The sequence below is a fragment of the Pistacia vera genome, unplaced genomic scaffold (genome assembly GCF_008641045.1).
Source record: "Pistacia vera cultivar Batoury unplaced genomic scaffold, PisVer_v2 Contig863, whole genome shotgun sequence".
Lineage (NCBI taxonomy): Eukaryota > Viridiplantae > Streptophyta > Magnoliopsida > Sapindales > Anacardiaceae > Pistacia > Pistacia vera.
Genome location: NW_022196738.1, coordinates 1 through 23,552, shown reverse-complemented (window position 1 = coordinate 23,552; position 23,552 = coordinate 1). Strand labels below are relative to the sequence as shown.

The 23,552-nt window shown below is 39.2% G+C and overlaps 1 protein-coding gene across 1 annotated transcript; it reads left to right on the top strand.

The window, feature by feature from the left end:
* Positions 1–17,715: 17,715 nt before the first annotated feature.
* LOC116118908 (kinesin-like protein KIN-7B) lies at positions 17,716–23,330 on the top strand (the record flags this gene model as incomplete). Its single annotated transcript, XM_031404858.1, has 12 exons — positions 17,716–18,055; positions 18,274–18,363; positions 18,490–18,590; positions 18,862–18,975; positions 19,077–19,158; positions 19,495–19,562; positions 20,202–20,261; positions 20,339–20,463; positions 21,119–21,317; positions 21,605–21,742; positions 22,234–22,323; positions 22,398–23,330. Coding segments are annotated over exons 1-12 (2,229 nt in total), but the record flags the coding sequence as incomplete, so codon positions are not given.
* Between the last annotated feature and the right edge of the window lie 222 nt (positions 23,331–23,552).

Genomic DNA, 23,552 nt, shown 5'->3' with positions numbered 1-23,552 from the left:
CTCAATAAGCAATCCTTCCAAGTCTCCAGCAAAGTCGCCCACCCCATCCTTGCAATCGGTCTTAACCTAATCTTTTTCTGACCTACTGTCCCCTCCAGCCGACTTTGCCTCGATCTCTTCTCACAATTCAATATCCTTATCAGGATTGCAATGGGAAGTGTTGCCCGCTTCGTATTCCTTCATCAGTTCAGTACGGCCCTTGATCATGGCATCAGCGACTATCGATTGGCAGCGCTCCCTAAGGGAGATGGACTCTTCCACTTTCTCCGTAAGCGTCGCGTCCCTCTTGGCCTACGCCTTTTCCTTCTTTGCCAACATTTTCTTCAACTCTCCCAACTCTAACTTGGCCTGTCGTAGTTTGGCAGCACTCTCCTTTGAAGATTTCAAGGCCGAAGCCTCTTGAGTGTAGAGGCCTATGTTGGACTTGGTTAAGACTTGAATCTTTGTGTCCTAGGCGACCATGGCCTTCTTCAGATACAGACTTCCAGTCAAAGTCTGCAAAAAATCGAATATTTAGAAAAAGTTTTTCTTACGAAACAGAGTGTTTGAAGATAAAAGTTACCTAAAATTGTTGAGTCGCTACTCATTCAGTAGCCACACTCATCCCCATCTAATGCATCCAGCTCTCATTTGCGGACAGCAAGAAAGACTCAGCTAGGTTCCCTATCTCAGCTGCATTAGAGTAGACGAAACAGTTGTCGGGAGCGTGACAGTCATCTTCTCAGTATCCTCGTCGATCTAAACACTCTTCGACGACCCGGTTCCAATCATACGTGGTGCAGTTGGTAGGACTGACTCAGTACGTTCCATCTGCACATTTTCACTCAACCTAGCCCCTAACTCCCTCTTTCTCTTGGCTCGGCGCTGGGCGATTACCTCATTCATATTTGGGATGTCGATGTTGATATTCTTCATTAGTCTCTTTGTAAGGGAAACTCTCCAGGAGTTAGAAGATGTAAAAACGAAAGTCCGAAATAGATATGATTATAGTAGAGTATCAACAAAACGCTCCATGTCTGCTTTAGAGAAGGGAAATGAGTATCTTTCTATATTATAGCAACCCCGCTCCAAAGAAGACTCGCCTTAAGGTTTGCCTCTTATAGATGGACCCTCTAGTCTCTCTACTTCTATGGTATGGCAAATAATTCTTGGGTGGGCATGTCCAATCCGTCACCACTCTGCTCGGCCTTGTTGAAGCTCGGATCTACAGAATAATGAAAGATAAGGCTCAGTACTCAAAACCAAAAACAAGTAAAAGTTACTAACCAATAGCCCCCTTTGTAAAGGGTATGTTGCCCTACCCTTTCTCTCTAAAGACTGCATCACTCTTCACGAAGAAGAACTTTCCTTTCCAGCTCTTATCACTCGATCACAGGAACGTCAGCAAGTGGATTCAGTCATGCCTTAGGGTGCCTGAGTATCTACCTTTATCGATGTCGTGCTCTTTCAAATAGTAAGAGTAAAGGAACTCATGCAGGCTGAATCCCACTAGATACATAGTGTAGAGAAGTTCAAATGCTATCAACAGCCTCCAGTCATTTGGCATAATCTGAATCGGCGTTATCATGAAGTGGTTCAGCACTTCCCAAACCAAGCAATGAATTGGCAACCTTAGCCCGTTGTAGAAGTAGATGTCGTACATAGCGATCCATCTTGGAACGTCCCATTTGACCTGCTCACGATCTCTTGGCAGACGTATCTCGACCGAGTTAGGGATATGGTACATAGTCTTTATCCTCCATTCATCATCCGAAGTAAGCTCTAGGGGATAGTCCAATAGTCCAATGCCAAGATCCCTCCATCCAGTTGGCTGGTTGCATCCCTTGCAGTCCCACTTGTAGAAGGTTCGCCCTTGGGACTACTGTTTGGCTCTTCATCACTATCTTCCCCACTCTCCCCTTGCCCTTCAGAGTCGTCACCACTCGACTTGGTGGTAGTTGGATCGATCATGGCTATGCTTAAACCTTTGAGGATTCCCACGGGCACGTTACCCTCTTCTGGCAAGACCACCATAGTAGGAGCACTCTCATACTCTCCTCTCCCCTCCGTCTCTCCTTGACTGTTCCCACTCGCACTTGGAACTCAACATCGTGCACTTAGGGGTCAAACCTCCCTCACCGCGATTGACTCGATCCGACAGACCGATTGAATGATCAAATAAACTTTCAGCTTAAAAGATGAAACTGTACCTTACCCCAAAAGTTTCCACTCGGCTCGGTCAGGCACCCCAAGCGTACCGAATGGTGAAAATGAATAAATCGACTCTTCCTTCTCCCATAAACCAAACTCTCAAGATTTCTAGAAAATTTCCTAGCAACACCTACGCCCCTAAATCCAAATCCTTCAAAGCTTTTCCTCCAAAATTTCTAAAAACTTAACAAAATTGTCCTGAAAAACTGAGCCTAGCCTCGAAATCTAGCCAGATCTAAAGATATCACCCTAAACCTCCGGGAATTCCACAAAATCCCAAAGAAACCAAAAGGAAAAATGGGTACTTCAAACCACCTGAAGAAAAACAATCCTAAAACGCGTCTAAACTGCTTGGAAAATTGAAAGAAAGTAGAAGTAATGAAAAGAAATCGATTTTTGTGAAGGAAAAGAAAATTACCATGAAAAAATCACTAGAAACTCCTGAAAAAGCCTTGATGGCAACCGAAGAATTTTTTTGAAAGAAACAGAGAATGAAGTGAAGACGAGCATCAGAGTGTTGACTTGAGCGTCAGAATGCCTATGACAGACACTACACTAGTGTCACCCAAACCTTCACGTTCATTCTCTTTTTATGTGCAGGTCCATCAGATTGTCAATGACTCGCTTCTCATAAGATCTGTCCCTTCCAAATTAACCATAGATTTTACCATCTATATATAAAAATCAATATTTAGAAAGAAAGGTTTGAAGTTTTTTAAACGTGTAGATTATATTGCTATTAATTGAAGTTACATTTACTAGGAAACGAGGGCAAATTAATAATTGTATAAATTATAAGAAAATTAAAAGCAAATAAAAAAAAACATAGTCATATAATTTTATCTAATAAAATACTGACACGTGTCTAAAAGTTTTAAAAAGAAAATAAATATTTAAAAAGAAAAAGGAAAAGTCGTTGGCTTTCTTAGAGGCCAGCATGTAGCTGACAGGGGCCAAGCTACCGTTTTGGCGTGGCCTCGATCTTGCCATGGCCAAATCGAGGCCACACCAAAGCAGGGACCTGGTGCGACCTTAATTTGGATAGGTTGGGCCAAATCATGGCCATCGACCCTGGCCTCTATTGATTGTGTCCTTAAATTGAACAAAGATATTATTTAGTGTCTTTAAATTAAACAAATTAATACTTGTATCAGTTTTCGAGTATTTCATCAAAAAGTTGTCGCTAAATTGATAATATTTCTTTTTTTTTTCTTTTTTCTTTTTTTAATGAAACTTAGCATCCATGCAAGTGAGATTTACGAATGAATTTATATACTGTTAAGCAAGCAATAGACACGTTTAAAATAAATTTAGAAAATTGTTTACTATTGGGCATGATATCCATCAGACTTCTAAAATATGTGAAGTATTAAGCAAGCAATAGATAAGTTTAAAATAAATAATTAAAGTAAGATCATTATCTTAATAATCAAGAAATATTTATTAATTCAGAAGCGATTCATAAGTTCTTTAAGAAATTAATTTATCATTAAATTAAATTAAAGCAAGAAAATGGATATCAAGGAATAGAATGATCTATATTGGGAATAAGCAAGTTTGATATGCTATTTGAAAATACAAAGAAAATCACAATAGATAGCTGTACCAGTAGTGTACAGCTATCTTTTGATATTTTAAAAAGAGGGTTTTTGATCTTTTTGTTGGAGTCGAATTAATATTAAACACATGGGTTAGCAAGTATAAAAAAATCTTATAAAGTATTTTTTTTTTTTTTTTTATGTTTTTACAGGATTTTAATAATTTTAAGGGAGGTATGTAATAATATTTTCTGATAATTATGGATGCATTTAATAATAATTAAATCTTAAAGAGTGTTTAAATATCCAATCCCAATCTCCTAAAAATGCATCCAAACATGGGATTGGACTATCACCCGTAGTCCCACACAACCTCATAGAGTGAGTGAAATAAACCCCTTTACACAAACGTGTTTCGTGAAAATGTTAAAATTCTTTTAGGCGGAACGACTTACACCTATCCAAGATTTAAAAAAATAACAGATTGGTACTTAAAAGGTTTCAAAAAGATAAATAGGTACATTTTGATGGGAAAAAGACTAGAATGCCCTTTGAGAAATATTAGTTTATTTTTTTAATTATTTTTAGACCCCTTAAGTTTATTAATTCCACAAATACCCCTAGAAAAAAGTTTAAAAATTAATAAAAACACCCCCACCCACCCATACTTGTCAGATTCTCGCGGCCACCACCGGTGGTAGCTGGAATCTGTCACAACAGTCTGCCCCACCACCGAAAATGGCCGATAGTTCACCGGCTGAAAAAGGCCAGATTTGAAGTGAGAAGGCCAGATCTGGCCTTTTCCGTCCAGATCCACTGTAGATCTGGTCGGAAAAGGCCAGATCGGTGAATTACTTGCCATTTATGGTGGTGGCCACTGGAATCTGGCAAGTATGGGTGAGTGGGGGTGTTTTTGTTAATTTTTAAACTTTTTTCTAGGGGTATTTGATGGAATTAATAAACTTAAGGGGACTAAAAGTAATTAAAAAAATAGACTAATATTTCTCAAAGGGCATTCTAGTCTTTTCCCTACTGAAAGGTACCTGTTTATCTTTTTGAAACCTTTTGGGTAGCAATATGTCGTTTCTCCAAACCTTGGGTAGGTGTAAGTCGTTTCCCCAATTCTTTTATTATATATTCAAATTAGAATTTAAAATGCGTGTATCACAATGCCAATTACTCAAATCTTTGATTTGCAGATTTTTTAATAATCCCAAGGAGGGTAAATAAAATAAATATATGCGTGTGATTATAAAAAATTATATATGCTTGATTAAGTAAAATTTATATGTTTATGTGTTTTTTAAGAAATTAATTTAAAATTAAAAGCAAGAAAATCGATATACAAGATTGGTCAAGGTTAAAAATTAGGTTGATATTACTACAATCAGTTTGATATTGCTGTAACTTCTTGAATAATTGTAATCAATTGATGTTATTACGACCAATTTGATATTATTGTGACTTCTAAGCAATCACAATTAGTTGTGCTCATAAACGAGGAATAAGCATTAATGGATCGATTTTAATTGCTCGATATCCATTACCAAATGGTCTTAAGAATTAATTTTACTCTTCGTTTTAACTCTTATACCATAAAATTCCCTATATTTTTCTAATTTACTATTTTAGCCTATCAAAATTTACCGAAACCCTTTGAATTTACGTTCTAGTACCTGATATGTATAACTTATGGAAAGATTGCATTTATGTAGAGATCAACCTTATACCATAATCGGAAGCATTTGCCTACTTCCATTAGAGATGGCAATGGGCCCGACATTTTCGGGTACCCGGCCTGGCCCGGCCCGAAAGGGGCGGGCTTTACCCGAGGTTGGCGGGCTTGGGCTTGGGCCTGGGCTTGATTTTAAGGCCCGACCTCAGGTACGGGCCGGGCATGGGTATATCTTTAGGCCCGGCCCGAAAATTTTAGTATTAATTTTACTAATTTACCCTTATACTATATATTTAATTACAATATTATCTTATATATATATCCATTTTTCCCAAACCCTAACCTCAATTTTCATCCCATATTAAAGGTTTAACATGTTAAAATTGCCTTTAAATGAGTTAGATGGGTTTAGTTCAACTTATTAAAGTGGATTTCACCATAACATATTATGCACAGCTGAAAAGTTAGTATAATCAATTATTATGGAGTTTTAATTGCTCACTTATTGCTTAAATTATTTGTGGAAATAGCTTCAATTAATATTTAAAAACCATTTCTAAAATTAAAAATATAAAAAAATTTGAAATTTATTAATATTTAAAAATAAACATTATTAAAAAAGGCGGGCTTGGGCCGGGCCTGCGGTTATAAAAAACCCGTCGGGCCGGGCTTGGGCTTTGCCTATCATACCCGTAGCGGGCTCGGGCCTGTGTCATGAGGCCGGGCTTGGGTCTGGGCCAAGGGGTACCCGGTCCCAGCCCGGCCCATTGCCATCACTAACTTCCATAACCCCTTTTTGTCAATTACTTAACCCTATTGTAATTTATTTTAAATGTTATATCATGAACCACATAATGTCACCAACCTATTGTTGTTACAGAATTCTATACCAACCAGCGTGATCTGATCGACCTTGTTAGGATCGCAACCGATATGTACGTGATTAGTGAAAATTAGTGATGAATATGAATGAAATGAACTAAGAACAAAAAGATTTTTAAAGTGGTTCGGCTAGGTTAACAGCCTACATCCACTGTGTTTTTGTATTTGTTGTGAGAGCTTACAATGCGATTCTTATCTGAAATTCGTAACCCTCTCTTTATTGTCTGAGAGGGTTTATATACAAGATTGATACAAAGGAAAAAACGAAATTTAGGAGATTACAACCGATTCGAATCATAATTTCAATATCCTCGTGATTGGGCGATGTGATTGCGCAGTGATCACCATTGATCCATTTTTTCTTGCAATATCTGGGATCTGAAGTAATCTAGGGATTGGTTGAATGACTCCTTGAATTGTTCGTGACAAGCTTATGCTGGGTTGATCAATCATAGTTGTCGAACTCATTTTGGATTGAACTATATCCTCGAGTTAGCCTGAGCTTGGCAGAAAAATCACACACAACATTTACCCCCTAGTGTTCGATGCTTGTTTCAGGCTTCGAAGACTACTGCTCGATCTAATGCTAAGCTTGGCTTCAACAATGAGTCTCCGAGTGCGTGTCTGACTGGGCCCCCGTGATTGACCTTTTGCTTGGCCGACATACCTCACACTTGGATCTTTATTCCCCATGGTACTTGTCAAAACTCAAGATATGAACAATCAGGGTATACAAGTAATTTCTGCGTGGTCATGCCGCATTAAATGCGGCAGTCTCTATTAGTTACGTTTCGTTGCGTATGGGTGAAGTCAGCTATTCATGCGCGAAGTTGAGGCGACATGCAGTGACGATCATCATTATAGCAATCTGACGGTTCGTTGCTCTTTGTAGATGGTCGACATGTGGCCACGACTATAGGCTGAGATTGCTCGATTAATGAAGGGTCAGGATCGATTGTAAGTCAACGACCATGATTAAACCCCGCCCCTTTGTCTCCCATGCAAACCACTATAAAAGGTAGCGAAAAACCTCAGAATAGTCACTCTGAAAGTTATTCTGACTCTGGTTCTCCTTTTCCGTTGTTCTTACGTCATCCCTGTAGTTTTTCTCCGAGTCCCAACACTTTTCTTATTCTGGTAAGGCTTTTTTCCTTATTTTCTTCTTCTTCTTCTTTATTTTTTTATTTATTATTATTTTTTTATTTTTTTGCGTCAAAGGGTGGCTACTGTAGTGGCCACATTGGATGTTTTAAGGTTTTAGTAGGGTTTTTGATTGCGTCTTCGAAGGTCTTAGGTTTTAAAAGGGTTTAACGTGGTGGTCGCAGGTATCTCGGGTAGGTCGCGTCTCTTCGTTGTATTGCACGGGCTATCTCGGGTGCCTGAAATAGAAGCGAGTGTGGAATGGTCGTTGATTTGTTCGAGCTCTGACACATGTTCGCTTATTTTTTCAGGTACACAGAAACAAGCTACAACCATGTCTTCCTCCAGTAGTCACACTATAGACTGAATGTTTGATTCGCCGATAGGCTTGGCAACCCTTAGGGATGTGTCCCCCGAGGTTTTTGAAGAATTCGTCGCTCAAAGCTCGTAGCCCGACGCTACGGGCTTATCCAATCATGCTTTGATTCAGCTAACCCAATCCCCACTGTCTCTATCCCATAGGCTACGAAGAGAACTACAATCCTCGATCACTCTTGGGGATCTTGAATGCATAAGAGTAGTCTACGGCCCGCAACTTAACTTAATGGTTCTGGGGAGATATTCTTAGAATGACCCCCCACATGGATGGGTAGGAACCTCTGAGACTCTCCTTAGGTGTGGGATATCCATTCCCCCACACTACTTCATTGATAACGTGTTGAGGCAATTTGACATTATTCCTCTTCAACTGACGGCCAATTCTTACATTATCATTATCGCGATGTACATCGCGTACATGATCGCTGACTTGGGCGAGTCATCCATTGAAGAGCTCGTCCACTTGTACACGCTCAAAAAAGGGCAAGACCATACGTACTATCTTTCCAAAGTGAGAAGAGAGTACGTTTCAATGGACTGGTCGACATCCCGAAGAAAGTTTCACACTGGGATTCTCACTTCTTTTTCTACGAAGCACGGGAGACCGATGTCTTCATTGCAGAAGTGAGTAAAGCTCGGGCTTCCCGTGTACGCAAGGATTTTTCTCGAGCTGGACATTCTAATTGATCGCACTATCTTTTTTTTTGCAGTTAACGTCGAGCAGAGTTATCTTCCAGCTACGAGCTTACAGAGGCTGCAGCGTTTTAGCGATTTTTCAGACAATCTGCGCAACGTTAATGAGCTTCTTACGCTTCCTCACCTGAAAGCGTACGGCTTTTGTTGGGACGAGGCCAATTTTCTAGCGCTTTTAGAGAAAGGTTAAATTGCTACTTACTCGCCTTGCTTTCCCGCGTAAATAGATTGCTAACTCGTTTGCCTTTTTTCTTGAAGAAATGTGGGTTGAAAAGCCAAAAAAGAAGAAAACGGCTACCTCTACAGCCATCACGAAGGCTCTGGCTACTTTAGGGACGAAGCAGCCTACAGACATTACCGACTCGAAGCGTGCTGGTGGCGAGCTTGGAGGAGGCCCAAGCACGAAGAAGCCTGCGACTGCCACTAAGACAGTTGGCGGGAAAAGCGTTACAGAGCCTCGAAAGGGGCCAGCGAAGAACGCATCTAAGCCATTTGGAGGCTCGGGAAAAAATAAAGCACCTGAGTAGCAAATTGGCTCGGGCAAAAAGGTCACGACACAAGCCAGCGGCCTTCGAAAAGAAGCGGTTAAAGGCTTAGCCAAGAAGAAATCCGCTCCTGTTGGCGAGGCAAGTGCTTCAAGAGGGAGTAAACCTAGCTCATCCCAGCCTGGGGGCGTAAAAAGGAAAGAGAAAGATGGGGTTGCTCTTGCTTTTGGCATAGTGAGCCCCCAGCTGGAGGCCCGCACGACAGGCTATTAGCTCAGTGGTAAAGCGCACCCCTAATAATTGCGTCGTTGTGCCTGGGCTGTGAGGGCTCTTAGACGCCCTATTTTCCATAAGGCAATGAGTTGATAAGGTCGATGCCCCAGATTACGAATGGCCATGGGCTTGTTAGAGTGGTCAATTTTTACGGTAGAACCCATGGAATATCTACAAATCTCTAGCATTTGTCAAATCTGCAGACATAATCTGCTACATCATCATAAATTGTTGGCCAGTAATATGATAATATCTCTGGCGGAGCACCTTGGAAGCTAGAGATTTGCCTTTTGCGTGGTTCTCGCAAATTCCTTCGTATATTTCTTTCAGAACATAATTTACATCCTCGTGTTCAATATATCTTAGCCATAATACATTGAATTCACGTTTATACAGTCTATCGTTGATGAGCATGTACCAAGTTGCCTTCGTGCTAAGTGCTCTAGCTTCGGTTCTGTCCTCTGGTAGCGTCTCATCCTTCAAGTAGGTGGTGATTGCATTTATCCAGTTGTATATTTGACTTGTGGAGTGGAGATGCTTGGTTTTGGGAGGAATTTAACTAGGATTGAATCGGCCTTCTCATTATTCATTGTTAGCCAGGCAAGCCAATGCATCTGCCTATGAGTTTTTCTCCCTTGGGATTTGGTGAATGGTAAAGGATTTAAACTGTTCGAACTCGGTCTCTACTTGCTGGAGGTAGAATGTCATCCTATCTTCTTTTGCTTGGTATTCTCCGGTAACTTGATGGACCACGAGCTGTGAGTCACTATAGATCTTGATGGACTCTGCCCCATTTCCCTAGCAAGTCGGATACCTACGAGCAATGTCTCATACTCAGCTTCATTATTGGAGGCGTTGAACCCGAACCTTACTGCAGCTTTGATTAGGTCTCCCTCTGGACTTTCGAGCAAGAGGCCCGTTCCTGCACCATTTTCTATCTAGGATTCATCTACGTACAGAGTCCACAGCCACAAGTCATCAATCTTTTGTTTCTATTGCGCGATCTCTCCTGAGGTATCTACCTTTGGCAAGCTTGCTCTAATTGATAGGAAAGCTCAGATATAAAATCCGCCACGGCTTGGCCTTTGATCAATGTCCTTGGGATATACTTGATATCGTGCTAACTTATCTTCATCATCCACTGGATTAGTCTACCCAATGCCTCGGGTTTCTACATTATCTTCTTCAAGGGGAAGTTTGTCAGCACATGGATAGAGTGTACCTGAAAATAGGGTCACAACTTTCTGGCGACAACAACAAGGGCGTAGGCGAGCTTCTCCATCTCCGGGTACCTTGTCTCCGTGTGGAGTAGTCTCTTGCTCATATAATACACTGGCTATTGTACTTCTTCCTCTTCGCGTATCAACGTCGAGCTAACAATGGATTTTGATACCAACAAGTACAGTAGTAGAGGCTCGTCCTAGATGGGTTTTGACAGTAGAGGAGGCTATACGAGGTGTTTCTTCAGCTCCTGGAAGGCTCTTTCACACTCCTCTGTCCATTTGAAACCTTCTTCCCCTTTAGGGTCTCAAAAAATGGTAAACATCTATTAGTGGCTTGGGAAACGAACCGACTGAGCACGACCACACGTCCAGTCAAGCTTTGTACTTTCTTTATACCAGTCGGGCCTTTCATGTAAAGCAGAGCTTGAATCTTCTTTGGGTTAGTTTCTATACCTCGTTGGTTCACGAGGAAGCCTATGAATTTTTTGGAGCTTACCCCAAAGCACATTTCAGTGGATTGAGCTTCATTTGATACTTTATGAGGATTTCGAACATTTCCCCCAAGTGCTCAATGTGAATTTCGGCGACCTTTGACTTAACGAGCATGTCGTCGATGTATACTTCCATGGATCAGCCAATTTGGTTGGCGAACATTTTGTTCACCAAGCATTGGTAGGTCACTTCAGCATTCTTGATGCCAAACAGCATAACCCTGTAACAATAGATTCCATAGTCAGTAATAAAAGAAGTATGTTCTTCATCAGGCTGGTACATCGGCATCTGGTTATATCTCGAGTATGCATCCGTAAAGCTAAGTAGTTTCTTTTTTGCTATCGCATCTACTAGTTGGTCGATCCGTGGTAGCGAAAAACTATCTTTTGTATAGGCATTATTCAAATTCGTGAAGTCAATGCAAGTCCGCCACTTGTCATTCGACTTCTTGACTAGGACTAGATTAGCAAGCCAGTCGGGGTACTTGACTTCCCTGATGAAGTTGATTTCCAAGAGTTTGTCGACTTCATCCTTGAGTGCTTGAGAGTGCTTTGCATTCATGACCATTTTTTTCTACCTTATGGGCCGAGCCTATGGGTCGAGGTTCAACTTGTGGCACATCACCTCGGGACTAATCCCAACCACATCTACATGCACCCACGTGAATACGTGAGGTTCCTCTTTAGGAACCCAACCAGATTATCGACCATTTCTTTAGTCAAGCTGCTGTCGATTTTCAGCATACGAGTTGGATCTTACTTGCTAACACTTATTTCTAGCAGCTCTTCGGTCGGTCCTGCTGCGGGCTCTTCTTTGTGAATGTGAGGATCTATAGTGTCCTCTAGCGGCCTGGGTTCGACTTGGATTCAGAGATGATCATTGTCTTTGGGTGCGGCCATTTTTGTGTAGCGTTTATAGCCTGATTATAGCATTCTTGAGATTCCTTGGTGCAGTTTTTGATCGTCGCGACTCTCCCGGAAGTCGAAAATCTCATCGCTTGACAGCACACCGATGTGACTACGCTTAAATCATCTAGGATTGGCCTTCCAAGAATGACGTTGTACGTGGTTGAGCAGTCCGCCACTAAGAATTCGACCATCACTGTTTTAACCTTTGGTTTTGTCCTCAGAGTTACAAGAAGGTCGATAGTACCTTTAGGAACCAAGTTGTCCCTAGTGAACCCATAAAGCGGCGAGGGGCACGCTCGCAGGTTCCTTTCTATGAATCCCATTCCTCGGAATGCTCCCAAGAATATGATGTTTGTTGCGCTCCCATTATCAACCATAACCCTTAACACTCTTGCATTGTCGATCCTGGCCGCGATTACAATCGCGTCATGATTATGACGTAGGGATGTTTCGCACTCATCAACTGTGAACCGAGTCCGTCCTCACTTTCCTGTTTGGGTCGTTTGGGTGACTTTCTCTCGCAACTCATTATTTGGGGGACCGAGTCCGTCCTCGCTTCCCGAGCATACTGCTAGCAAGCCTATCTCGAGCTCCCTACTATGTCAGGCCCGCTGTAGCTCATTTTTATGAAGACTTCATTGGGATTTGGTTGAGCATGTTGAGCTGGAACCTGAACTTGTCCTAAGGCCTGACTTCTTTGCTCACCAAGGTTTTCGCAAGCCGGTTCTGCCTTAACAAATTCTTTCAGGTGACCTCTTCTTATTAGGTCTTCGATGACGTCTTCTAGAGCTCGACAATCATTCGTGTTGTGCTCGACATCTCTGTGGTACCGGCATTGGTCTTTTCTGCCTAGAGCTCCCCTCATCCTTTCTAGAGTGAGCAATCTCTTCCCCTCTCAGGACACTTCATAGATGTGGGCGATGTCTTGAGTGAGAAAGGTGTATTCTGCATACTGTGGGAAAGGTTGCCTGTCATTGCGGTTATCTATCCTTTGTTTCTTCTGGGACATGTTTCGATCCCTGTCGTTGCGATCTTGACCCTCACACTTATCTGAGGAGTGATCTTGTCTCCTGTCCAAGACCCCTCACGTTGAGCTTCTAGGTAGCGCTGCCAGCGAGCTCTCCACTCGCTGGTATTTCGCGGCCATCTGGTAGAATTTGGCTAGACTCACATGATCTTCACTTTGGAGCTCTTTCCACAGCTCTGTGTTAGGTCTGATCTCTGCAATTAGCAAAGTTCGAATGGATTCTTTGAGGGCGTCAGCGACTTTTGCTTGCTTGTTCTGAAACCTTATTAAATACTAGGTCAATGATTCATCTCGCTCTTGGCGAATGTTGCTCAAGTAGCTAAGCGGCATCGCGAACTGCCTCTTCGCCTGAAATTATTGTAAGTACAGCGAGGAGAATTGTTGCTAGGAGTTGATGGAGTTCGCCTTGAGCCTTTTGTATCACCTCTTGGCATCTTTGATTAATGTGACTGCAAAGCACCAACATTTCGCTAAGTCACTAACCTGGTGTAACTCCATTAGGTCATTGAAGTTGTCGAGGTGGTCTCTGGGATTCTTTCTCCTGTTAAACTTGCTTTCGGGCACTCTGAACCCTTGTGGGAGCGGGGCCTGACGAACTTCCTCCGTAAAGGAAAAACTTATTAATTCCTCCGCCAGGTTGTTCTAGCGAGCTTTTAGATCATCAAGCATCTACTGCATGTGATCTAAGTCTTCATTTTGGTTGCCCTGGCTGGCTCTGTTAAGTCTCACCTCAAGCAAATGAGTCCGCAAGTTTGTTGCTTGCGAAGCTCCTCTGGCATGTGTATTGATGCGCGAGGTCGAGTCATGATGGCTGGGTTGATATGTGCTATCATGCTCGTTAGTGCGTTGCTCGCTACGTCGGTCATAACTGGAACGTCGGTCATTGCTAGATTGACGCACAAGACCCACTTTGCGAGCATGAGAAGATCGATCTTGTCTTGGGCGTGGGTTAAAACCGACACGCTGATGTTGGGGATATCGTCCAGCTTCTCCGTGGTATTCGTCCCCTTCACTTTCCTTAACGGCTGTTTCCTCGGCCGCCTCCCAGGGTTTGTTTTCCCGCGAGACTCATGCTTGTGTGTGGAGTACTGCTTGCGAGGTTGGAGGTGTTGATCGGCCCTTGGCGGTGAAGAAATAGACTGTCCACCTGCAGAATTCATACCTGTTGGGATTGCGTTGGCGAAATGCGGCTGGTCGTGGTTTTGGGCAAGGGGTTGTTGGTTCCTCAGCTCAGCCACGTTTTGTTGCACCGCCTGTGCAACCATTGTCCTAATCATCTCCATTAGCTGGTTGTTCTAAGGGGTTGACGTCCCTGCCCCTTGGTTGTTTGCGGTGTGCTAAGTTGGTGACACAGGTGGTCGACGTCCAACGTTCTCTTGTTGCACCTTTTGGTGGGTTGTTTCCACGTTCTCATGATTTCCGGTGGTAGTTTTCGATCTGGTGTACACCACTGTGGCCTTGGAACATGTAAATTGCGGTGAACGTTTGCCAAAATATTTGAAATATTGGCGGAGGTCCTCCTTCTAGTGCCAAAATGTTGATACAAAATTATGTACCAACCAGTGTGATCCGATCGACCTTGTCGAGATAGGAACTGATGTTTGCATGATTAGTGAAAATCAACAATGAATATGAATGAAATGAACTAAGAACAAAGAGATTTTTAAAGTGGTTCGGCCGGGTTAACAGCCTATATCCACTGTGTATTTGTATTTGTTGTGAGAGCTTACAATGCGATTTTTATCTAAAATTCGTAAACCCCCTCCTCATTGTCTGAGAGAGTTTATATACAAGATTGATACAAAGGAAAAAACGAAATTTAGGGGATTACAACTTATTTGAATCATAATTCCGATATCCTCACGATCGGGCGCTGTGATTATGCAGTGATCACCATTGATCCAGTCTTTCCCGCAATATCTGGGATTTGAAGTAATCTGGGGATTGATTGAATGACTCATTGAATTGTTCGCGACTAGCTTATGCTGAGTCGAGCTATAGCTCGACAAGCTTATGCTTGGTCGATCAATCATAGTTGTCGAGCTCATTCTGGATCGAGCTATATCTTCGAGTTGGCCCGAGCTTGGCGGAAAAATCACACACAACACCTATAAAACTTAGAATTGAAATTTCATGTAGAGGTTTATTTTATATACCTTTTGTGAGATTGTTTAATATGAAGCATACCCAAAATTTTCCGAAACCATTAATCCTCGTTGATTTTTAAACACCCTTTAATTATTAAAAATTCTCCCTTGTCATAGGGTTTTCAATAATTATAAGGGGATTTTTAATAGTTTCCGAAATTTTGAAGTACATAATAATATCTAAAAAAAATTTGAAAAAAATAGAATTTATAATAAAGTTGAGAAATGAGATCATAATTAAAGTTTAGTCCCTAACAAAATATATATTGTTGTCCTTTAAATTGTTAGTAAAAAGAACACTTTTAAAATCAGTAAATTATTTAGTTATATAACTTTAAGAATTCTTTATAATAATGATACTGTAATTACGAGAAAACAAGTTTTATTAATTATAAAAAATGATAAAGGTAAAAATTTGAAAATGAAAGAAAAGGTCTTCTGTTTATTTTAATATTGAGAAAGTGCTTATAGTAAATGACGAAGTCCCTACCAAACCAATGACCATCCACCAACTAAACAGAGTGTAAGATGGATACATCTTCTCACATTCGTCAATACCAACACCATTGCAGGCTTCAAGAAGTCGAAAGAAATTTGGTTTTAGTTTCTGGTTACATGCTTCTGGAAATGCCAAAACACTTCTTTGTTAAAATCATCTATCACATGTTTTTTCTAAAAACAATTTTTAGTTATTTTTTTATTTCTGAAAACTCTTCATACAATCAAAAGAAGCAAAAGTAGTTGTAATTTGAAAGAGTTTTGAACTCTGTCAATGATTTTTCAGAATAGATTCGTGATTTGTGTGTGTTGAGCAGGAAAATACAAAGAGTCGTAAATGTGTTATGAAAAAATGGAGACTTCCCACAAAGTTAAAACTTCATACACAAGATATTTTGGGAGGGAACTTTGGTTACTTTTTCATCAGACATCTTTTTTTTTTTTTTTTTTTTTTTGGGTAATCGGGTTGTTCGATTTAATTTGTGCGTACCTCAACTAATTTTCGAGGTCCTTTGAATACTTTACAAATCTAAAGAATTAGGTAAACCACAATAACCCTAAAGTTTGAATCCAAAAGCTCAACAAATAGAATAAATCTCTTTGATTGTCAGATCAACCCATTGGGTTATTTTCATTTGACATTTTGTTTCTTATCTCACCTGCTTTTTTTCATGGATTTCTCACATTTTCCTTGGGCTTTTATTTGAATTGGACCTTTTCCTATTGGGAATGGGCTCCACATCCACTTCCTCTAACATTAGAACTCTTTTTCTTTAATTATATTCGTATGTTGCTTGAAGATTTTTTTTTCCTTTTAGGTTAAATGCTATCAAAATATGACTCTTGAATATATATATATATATATATATATATATTTTTTTTTTTTTCCAGTTACATGTAACAGTTTTTATACTTCATGCATTGCATGTAGAAGATTATTTAGGTTCATTATTAAGAAACAAGTTATTTCAAAACCATTATACAATTAAAAAAAATATTTTAAATGTAAATATTCTAGCTAAACCTCTCATTGCAAATAGTTATTGGTATGAAAAATAGAGAAGATATGAAACTCATAAATCATTAAATATCTTTTACGAAAAACAAAAATCAAGGTCCAGGAGCTCAGTTGGGCCTATTAAATTATCTTTTGAGCCCAATAAGCCCATAAAACCTTGTAGCATTTGATTGGCACACGTGCCTGGCGATCGAACCTTTAAATTCAAAATGTCAGACGCCTCTCTCTTCTGGTGCGCGCACAGAACGGGAAAAGTAACAGAAAAATAATAATAAAAACAAAACGAAAACATATCCGTTACTTCTCTTCAATGCCCGCTCTCTCTCTCTCTCTCTCTCTCTGTCAATCACTTTCAACTCAAAAACCTCAGAGAACAGTGCAGTAATTTTCATCTTCACCTTCACTCAACTTCTCATGTGAAAGACGGAATTGGTGTCCTTACACCTTCCTTTCACTGACTTCTTGATTTCAGGGCGGCCGGTTTTCAAGAACTCACGCGCCTCGTCTCTCTTTTTGAATCTTTTAACACTTCGATTTGACTGTAAGTGATGCATTTTCGTTGTTTATTTACTGTCTTTTTTCAGGTGATTTTTGCTGGATTGTTCAAAAATACAAAGGAAAAGAGAGAGAGAGAGAGAGAGAGAGAGAAATGTACTTCTTGCAAGTTGAAGAAGTTTCTGTGATTTTAGTTTAGTTAAATATTTATCTCTTTCATTTTTAATTTTTCTGTTTCTTTAGGCGAAATTTGTTGAATGTGCAAGAATTGATCTAGTTCTCCGTTTATAAGTTTCTTGATGCATTTTTTTTTCTTTTTTTTTCTTTTTTTTTAAAGGACTTAATAATGCTGACATAGTATAATTTATGATGTTTTGTGTCTACTCTAGCTTAATTTGTTATTTATAAGAAAGGAAAGACAAAAATAGAATATATTAAATTCATTTTGATTTTATATTGATAATCTTAGAGTATATTTTTTATGAAGGATTTAATGATGCTTATTAAGCATAAAGCACGGCCATAATTTATCTCCTGTAATTATAAACTTTTTATTAGATTTGCTCTAATCAAATCCTTTTTTATACTACAATGCAAGCGAACTGCTAAAATTTGAATGAAAAAACCAAATTCTTTTAGCCATAATAAGGGATGGTTTCCTTGGTAATGACAAAATTGTTAGTCATGGTTTTCAATCTGAGTTCTAATTACCAATAACATATACCATTTTGATTTTGGACTTCAGGGGATACTTAGGGATAAACATGGTTGGGACACCAGCCACACCTTTATGTAAGATACAAAGGACCCCTTCATGTACTCCAGGTGGTCCAAAAGTTAGCGAGGAGAAGATATTAGTTACTGTTCGTATGAGGCCATTGAACCGGAAAGAACAAGCCATGTATGATCTCATCGCTTGGGATTGCATAGACGACCAGAAGATTGTTTTCAAGAATCCAAACCATGAACGGCCCACGATCCCCTACACCTTTGGTATGTTTCCCCTGTGTTTAACTAGTCCCACCTTCAGTGTCAATGACTATTAACTAGAGGAGGTTTAAAGAATAACATTTGGTTTGATGTAACTGAATAGATTTAGGAGAGTGGAATCTGGAGTGTGCTTTTAGAGAATACTGGTTTTGATTTCTAGTTTCTTGTGCAATTTAATTAGTTAGTTGAATTTTTAGTTTACTGTTATGTATACGTGACAGATAAAGTTTTTGAGCCTGCCTGTTCAACTCAAAAGGTTTATGAAGAAGGAGCTAAGGATGTTGCCTTATCTGCTCTAACGGGAATTAATGGTAACTATGCATAATTATTTACTGTTCTGATAATTATGCACCTTGTAATGATTTCTTTTTAAGATTTTTTATATTATTTTGGGAAAAAATTAAAAGTTTTTTTTCTGTTATGAATACAATTTGCAGCAACAATCTTTGCATATGGCCAGACTGGTAGTGGTAAGACATTCACCATGAGAGGAATATCCGAAAATGCAATTAAGGACATCTATGAACACATAAAAAATGTAAGTATATTTCACATCATTTTAGGTTATTGTAGTCAGATTTGCAAGATGCTGTACAAGTTGAATTACATGATATCATGTTAAGTTAAGATACTGGAGAAATTTCCATGCATGGACAGCTAAATTTTCACCATATTACCTGATATATATTAGGTGAACTTCTTCATAATTCAAATCTTAGCATAGAACAATGGCTTGAGATCAAATAGTTTGGATTAAGTAAAATTTTAGCTGAGTCTATACTTGCTCTTGTTGTGTATTACTCTTACAGAATCAGGAGAGGGATTTTGTTTTGAAAATTTCTGCTTTGGAGATCTACAATGAGACTGTAGTAGACCTTTTGAATCATGAGTCTAGTTCCTTGCGGCTTTTGGATGATCCTGAGGTACATAAGGGTATTTTTTTTCTCAACTGACCAGTAATTTCCTAGTGGTTCTTTTACATTTCAATATTAACTCTTGTTCTTAATATTGTTTCCATATGCAGAAAGGGACCATTGTGGAAAAGCTAGTTGAAGAAGTTGTTCAAGACAGCCAACATTTAAGGCACTTAATTGGCATTTGTGAAGGTATTGAAAGAATCATGTCTTCATAATAGCTTTCTTGCTAATAAAGAGGATTATAGAATGTAGGCTGTTGATTTTTATGCTTTTCTTTTTCCTAATAGAAAGAAATTCTAAAGAAGTATAGCATTCAGTTGAGTGAGCTTGGTTAGCTATTGAATGTCCAATGCTGTCATGTGAGCTGTAATTTTTTCTTTCAAGTATTTATGGTGATGCTATGTTTTATGTCTACTCCAATTGTTGATAAAATTAAACTCATTTTGGTTTAATTACATAACTCTACAATCAACTTCACTGTTTTGACTAGTGTAACCTGCAAATCGAAAATGTTTTCCTTTGCAGCTCAAAGGCAAGTGGGAGAAACTGCTTTAAATGATAATAGCTCAAGATCACATCAGATAATCAGACTGGTAAGCTTAATATGTTTAGATAAAATTTTCTTAATTTTTCTCACATGGTGCATAAACTTCATTCAGCATTTTAGTATGGCTGCTTTAGTGTTTGCAATAAGCTGTAACAGCATCTATCATTTGCAAGACATAATTTTCATTCAGCTTTTTAATTATGGCTGCTTTAGGTCTGAGCTAGTTTCTATCATTTGGTCTTATTAAACATTTAATCAGGGGTAAGAACGAGGAATTTTCAATTTGTTGGTAATCTGTAGACCTTAATGCCTCTTTGGAACCATCTTTTAATGGTCAATTGGCGGGGACCAACCATGTTTACATACTTCTTGGTTCATTTAGACCTCCTCTTTCTTTGAAATTTTCACTAAATCAATTTGATTAATCAAATTATTGCTGAAATCACAGCTAATAAGATTTCTGTTGAGTTAGTAATTTTCTTTCGCTAACTCTTTATGTCAATGCAAGCATGAACTAGTTCTTTCGTTTCCTTCATTTTACAGTTTACTGGCAATCATCGTGGAGGTGGAGTTCTTTTTAATTGTAATCACATGTTACTTTTCTGGTTTGGCCATGTATTACATTTTTGGTTTATATGCAAGCATAGTGCTAACACGTTCTATTGATGGATCACGCCTATTTCAGACCATCGAGAGCAGTCTTCGGGAAAATTCAGGCCGTGTAAAGTCATTCCTAGCAAGTTTGGTATGTCTCATCTTATATAAGATTCTTGTGTCAGCAAGAGTTTAGTTATGTTGGTTGAAGCGCTATAAAATTTACAGAATCTTGTGGACCTTGCGGGAAGTGAACGTGCCTCTCAAACAAATGCGGATGGAATAAGACTTAAGGAAGGCAGTCACATTAACCGTAGTTTGTTGACACTTACAACAGTTATCAGAAAGCTGAGGTGAGCTAGAGCAAAAGGATGATAGTGAAACTCCTTGTTTTGGTTGCATTAGGGGCTTGAAGCTCCCCTAGGATGCCATTCAGTCATATATACTGTCTGCATGGCTTGTGTCCTAGTATTGTGTTGTCTACTTTTTTTATTTTGCAAGAGCCATAAAATTTGAAAGTTCAGTTTGCCAAAGAGCAGAAGATCTAGTAAAAACTTGAATTGTCACATAATATTTATTTAAGTTTTCTTGCAGTGGTCTGGTGAGTTCTTTAATGGCTGGTTTGTTGCAAAGATCTTCTGTGAACTTGATATTGGATTATCTAAATGAACAAAAATATTGAATGATATAGGATCTGCCTACTAGTGTGTTTGTGATGATCAAATGGAATGTTGAAATATTATCAATCTGGATTATGCTATAAAGAAATTTAGTCAAATTTTGATTATGAGATATGGAGCAAATTTCACGTGTGCATAGGGGTTGGAAAATGATGTTTGTAATTTTCTGTACTGTTGTTTCATTCTGATATAGATTCTGTATATTGTACTTTACCTTAGCCATGACAAGTTGACAACCAGCATATAGCCAATGCCTTAGGTTGACGGTATTTTGGTCCAAATTTTACTGTCTAGGATTCATTGTCTTGTTTGTTTTTTCTGTTTGCAGTGGTGGAAAAAGGAGCAGTCACATACCTTATAGAGATTCAAAACTTACTCGAATATTGCAGCATTCACTTGGTGGAAATGCTCGAACAGCAATTATATGTACTATCAGTCCCTCTTTGAGTCATGTGGAGCAAACAAGGAATACACTCTCATTTGCAAGTAGTGCAAAGGAAGTTACCAACAATGCCAAAGTGAACATGGTATAGTACTTCAATCCATCACAAGTTAGTTTTATTTTATTTTAATGATTTGGAAATATTTTACTATTTTGCACTTTTATGTATGGGACTAATGGTGAGCCCTCTGTATTCTCATTTAAAATATACTTGGTGTTTCCCATTAACCTTTTAACTTTTAACAGCAATTCTGGTAATGTCATGTAACAAAACACTAGTTTTTGCATGGCTGGTTCTCCATGGTTGTCACTAAATATACAAACCTTACACTGTTGATGCCTCTCTAAGTTGGGACGATATTTTTCTTTCAGGTTGTTTCAGACAAGAGACTGGTAAAGCATTTGCAGAAGGAAGTGGCCAGACTTGAAGCTGAGTTACGAAGTCCAGACCCTTCTTCCTCCTCATGCTTCAGGTCTCTGTTAATGAAAAAGGAGCAGAAAATTCAACAGGTAAGTTTGTTTTGTTATTAATCATACCAAAAAAAAAAAAAAAAAAAAAAGTCACTTCTTTACCTCAAGAGACAATTGTGGCTTTGGAACAATTGACAACTTGGGTCTAGACACCCCTTTGTGCGACATTTTTCAGTTTATTTTACGTATCTAGGAATTTCAACAAATCTATGTTTGCTATTGCACACGTTTTCTTAAATTTGTTTGCTCATTTTAGATGTTAAATAGCAAGGTTGCTTCTACGGCCATGTAGGTCTGGCATCATTTTTTTATTTTCTTGGAATATACACAAGAACAAACCACTTACTATAATTATATCTTTCACTCTCTGCCATCAATGTATATATTTTTCCTTATTTTGCTTGATACGGAAATGTTTCTGTTTTTTAGCTTAAAAAGAGAAAGCTAGATATGTGATGAGAAGAACCATCCTCTTTCTCTGTTTAACTTTTTCTTGTTGTTTGCTCTCTGTGAAATAAATAAAATTGCAGATGGAGAGAGAAATGAAAGAGCTTAAGCGTCAAAGAGACCTCGCACAATCCCAACTGGAACTAGAAAGAAAGGCACATAAAGAGCATAAGGTACTTTAGTGTGACTGAAGTATATAAATTCAATTCCACTGTTCGCAGTCAACTTATGGCTATCACAATTTCAGGGTTCGAACCAGTGTGGGCCTTCCTCTCAAACAGCCAGGTGTCTTTCCTTTCCAGTGGAAAATGAAACAGTTTTAAATAAACCTATTTCAGAAACTCGACCTAGAAATGCTGTTGGAAGACAGGCAATGGTGAGACAGTCAGTTAATTCAACAGATCCATCCATGCTTGTGCATGAAATCCGGAAGCTTGAGCAACGGCAAAGGCAGCTTGGTGAGGAAGCAAATCGAGCACTTGAAGTACTTCATAATGAGGTCGCTTCCCATCGACTGGGGAGCAAAGAAACGGCTGAAAGCATAATGAGGCTGTTGTCTGATATTAAGGACATACAAGCAGTTGGCTCTATTCCTGAAGATATAGTCATTGGAGATAAAGCTAACCTGAAGGAAGAACTCACTCGATTGAACTCTCAAGGGAGTGTGATTGCTTCTTTAGAAAGGAAGCTTGAGAATGTTCAGAAATCTATGGACATTCTCGTTTCATCTTTTCAGAACAGTGAGGAGATTCTAGAGTCTAAGACCCCAGAGTTCAAGACTCAATGCAAGAAGAAGAAAATGCGTCCTTTCTCCTTGAATAACAGTGCAAACATGCAAAATATAATACGGTCTCCGTGCTCGCCGCTATCCTCTTCTCGGAAGATAATGGAACATGAGACTGAGAATAAGGCACCTGACAATAACAATATGGTGCCTTGTAGCAATACATTGCCTCAGTCATTTGTAGATACCCCTATCAAGGGTCATGGGAATAATAACTCTATCTCATCAAGGGAGGGAACTCCAGTGCGGCAAGCAAATTCTGTTGATGTGAAGAAAGTGCAGAGGATGTTCAAGAATGCAGCTGAGGAAAACATACGCAGCATTAGAGCTTATGTTACAGAGTTAAAAGAACGGGTGGCAAAGCTACAATACCAGAAGCAGCTTCTTGTTTGCCAGGTTAGAACCATATGTATATCATGTGTGGTTTTCTGATATCATAATTCACTATTCGATCTCAAGAAGATATGCCTAAGTTTTGTTAAGTCAGGGAGTAGAATCACTGTGCATTATAAGTGAAAACAATCTGGCAAATAGTTTCTACTTCTTCAGATATATTGTTGTTCCAAAAAGGATTTATTTTTCCCTGGCCTGAATATTGATGATCGCTTGTCAAGATAT